Here is a 3,210-nt window from a genome sequence, read left to right as displayed (position 1 = left end):
TAGATACCTCATATAAGTAGAATTAAGCAGTTTTTTTCTTCTGTGACTTGCTTTTCTCACTTAACACAATGTCTTCAACGTTCATCTATGTCATCACACATTGCAGACTTTCCTTCTTTTATAAACTAAATAACACTCCACTGTAAGACTGTACCACATTTTCTTTATCCATTTATTTGCTGAAAGACGTAATGTTCATTCTTTGCTTTCACTATTCTTTGATGATTTGCAGGCACACATTGCCATGTAATGCCTATGGTGCCACCAGGTCTGGTGAACAAAAGGTAATGAACTGTCCATTCTGGAACATTAAATCTGTCTAGGTTACTCATTCTTTGCCCTTCTACTAATGGGTTCCTTTAGTAACTCCATAGATAAAGTCCTGGGCTCAGGGAGCTTTGTCCTTGTCCTGCCTCCTAAACTGTAGTGAAGTCACTGTTCTGGATTAGTTTCCAAAGGCTATGTAAGGAGCTGATGTCTCTGAACCTTTTCCCTCAGATGCAGGATGGGTCAAACACTTCTCTGACTATATTTCTCTCAGCTTTTGGAAGTCTTTTCACTTTGAATAAGAAACAAACATAATTAGCTAAGTTAAAAATCAAGTTCCATAGCAGCTCTAAGTTTACAAAGTTCTCTTCCTTTGCAGATTGCTTCTCTTGTAGAAGAAAGGTCCCCTTGCCCTCTTTTACCCTGAGATACATATTTGCTGCCTCAGTATCCTCTGCAGAGCCGCCTTCACCTCCTGGTTCTTGAAGCTGTAAATGAGGGGGTTTATCAAGGATGTGATCACACCATACTGTATGGAGACAACTCGCTCCAGGACTGATCCTGAAGAGGGGCTGATGTACCTGAATAGAGCCGTCCCGTAGAACAAGAGCACCACGGTGAGGTGGGAGGAGCAGGTGGAGAAGGCTTTGCCTTGGCCTTTAGAGGAGGAGATACTCAGAACAGCAAGAATGATTTTTGAGTAAGAGAAGAGGATTGGGGGAAGTGTCACAAGTCCTAGAAGTGCAGTGGACCCAGCTAGCAGGATGGTGTTAGGCATGGTATCACTGCAGGAGAGAGGGAAGAGTGAAGGCAGTTCACAGCTGAAGTGGGAGATGATATTGGGACCACAGAACTGTAAGCTCTGGGCACAAAGATTATTCACTAGTGAGTTCAGAAACCCCATCAGCCATGCTGCACTGACCATTGCGGTGCACAGAGGTCCGTTCATGATCACAGTGTAGAGCAGAGGGTGACAGATGGCAGCATAGCGGTCATAGGCCATAGCAGAGAGCAGGCAGCCCTCAGTGCCTCCAGAAAATATGAAAAAGAAACTCTGGGTGATGCATCCCCACACTGAAATGGTTTTCTTCTGAGACAGGAAATTCTGCAGCATCTTGGGCACAGTGACTGAAGAGTAGCATATGTCTAGGAAAGACAAATGACCAAGGAAGAAGTACATGGGCGTGTGCAGGTGAGGATCAGCCCTGATCACCAGGATCATCATCAGGTTCCCCATCAGGGTCAGGAGGTAAATCCCCAAGAAGAGAACAAAGAGCATGATCTGGATGTCTGAGTCAGTAGACAATCCCAACAGCACAAATTCATTAATAATGCTAAGATTTTTCATGGTTTCTTAGATGTTCCATCCCTAAAAAAATTTTTTTAAAAATTTACTTATTTAGTGGGGTAATGATCTGAGTCATTCTCTGGGAATAGGATTTTTAATTTATAAAAGATCCACTTTTTAGCTTAAGCCAGAAAGTGAATTTGAGGGTAAATAAATATCTGACCATACTATTACCCTATTAAATACTGCAACTTTCCTTTTCCTGACTCTAAGTACTTCCCGTGAAGGTGAACATCCCATAATATTTAACACTTCTAACATATAGATAATGGATTTAGTACATTAAAGATTATCTGTCCCTGTTAGAATTTATATTTTACACAGGAAAGGATCTTTGTTGGTTTCTGCCCTTCCATCCCATGATGCATTCCTAATTGTCAAAAATTCAAATTAAGTTCATAATTTTTGAGTAAGAGAAGAGGATCAGAAAAGTGTCACAGTCCTAGAAATGCAGTAAACCTGGTAAACCCAGCCAGATGACTCTAAATAAACAATTGTTGAATAAAAGAATGAATGCTTTCTCAGCTAAAATCTATCTTAGCCCTCCTTTCTACCATCTCTCTGGACTGCTTAGATCACAGGCCCTCATAATCTTTATCCTCTCATGCCCTTCCCCAGCCTTTCCTCATCATCTGATATCACCCAAGACCTGCTGGACCCTATAAGTTGCAATAAGTAGACAGACACCCAGAGAAATCCTTTAGTGGGAGGCTGCTTTTTAAAGTAATGAAGCTTAAATTCCTAATACATTTCATTTGATATGTCAACCCCAACATGCAATCTGACCTCAAATTTTCAGACTGAGGGCAATATGGGACAGAGCAGTGACATGACTTTTACAATAACTAGATATCTTAGGGCCAGAAGTAGGCCAGGGCTTCTGATTTCACAACAAACTCTCCTTCTAGTGCTTCACAGATAGACAGTAAATACTGGGGGATTTAAAGAGTTTCAGGTTGAGCTAGTATGGTTTGGGGATGATACGAGTGGCCCTATTTTCCTTAGTCTTCTGACTCTCCAAATGGCCTAAAGTTCAACAGCATTTGCTGTGATAGTGAAATAAGTATTGAACTCAGAGTCAAAGGGTCCTTGGCTGATCACTGACTGGGAAACCTATTAAATACATGACCTTATCCAATGAAAAATGGGAATAAAAATGAGGTCAAAATCTTTACAATCTATTAAATGCTTAATAAGCGTTTAAAAACCCTCTGCAAATGCAGAAGAATGAAATGGTTCATGGTAAATGAAAATTTGTGATCTGTTGTATGTCAAGATTATGCATATTTTTCCTAATTAATATTTCCCTTATGCTGTGAAATTGTGTTTTTACAAAATGCATTGTTTAAATAGGCAAAGTGTTTACTGGCTCCCTCTCCTCAACCAGATTTCTAGACTTTGTCATTAGTTATTCTCTCCAGTGTCTCTCTCCTGCTTGGGTACCTGCATCTCCTGATGACCTGCATTTTATATTGAAACCTGTCAGTGAAAATCTTGCTTCCCTTCTTCTTTCCCTTCTCCCACAAAGCTCATTTCACACATCTTCTTTCCACCACCATGTACCACATATTTACTCACATGATAATTACTATTAT

At 40.4% G+C, this 3,210-nt stretch overlaps 1 protein-coding gene across 1 annotated transcript; it reads right to left on the bottom strand.

Annotated features, from left to right (window-relative positions):
* Positions 1-685: 685 nt before the first annotated feature.
* LOC122682670 (olfactory receptor 8S1-like) lies at positions 686-1,615 on the bottom strand. Its single transcript, XM_043885672.1, has one exon. The coding sequence runs from the start codon at positions 1,613-1,615 to the stop codon at positions 686-688; it is 930 nt and encodes a 309-aa protein (XP_043741607.1).
* Positions 1,616-3,210: the final 1,595 nt, after the last annotated feature.

Source organism: Cervus elaphus, chromosome 3, assembly GCF_910594005.1.
Source record: "Cervus elaphus chromosome 3, mCerEla1.1, whole genome shotgun sequence".
NCBI lineage: Eukaryota > Metazoa > Chordata > Mammalia > Artiodactyla > Cervidae > Cervus > Cervus elaphus.
The sequence above is the reverse complement of the archived record's forward strand: the minus strand, read 5'-3'. Positions and strand labels throughout refer to the sequence as shown.

What these genes read in the sequence shown, in the direction of transcription:
- LOC122682670 (XM_043885672.1), bottom strand. Translation starts at nt 1,615, where the DNA reads ATGAAAAATCTTAGCATTATTAATGAATTTGTGCTGTTGGGATTGTCT.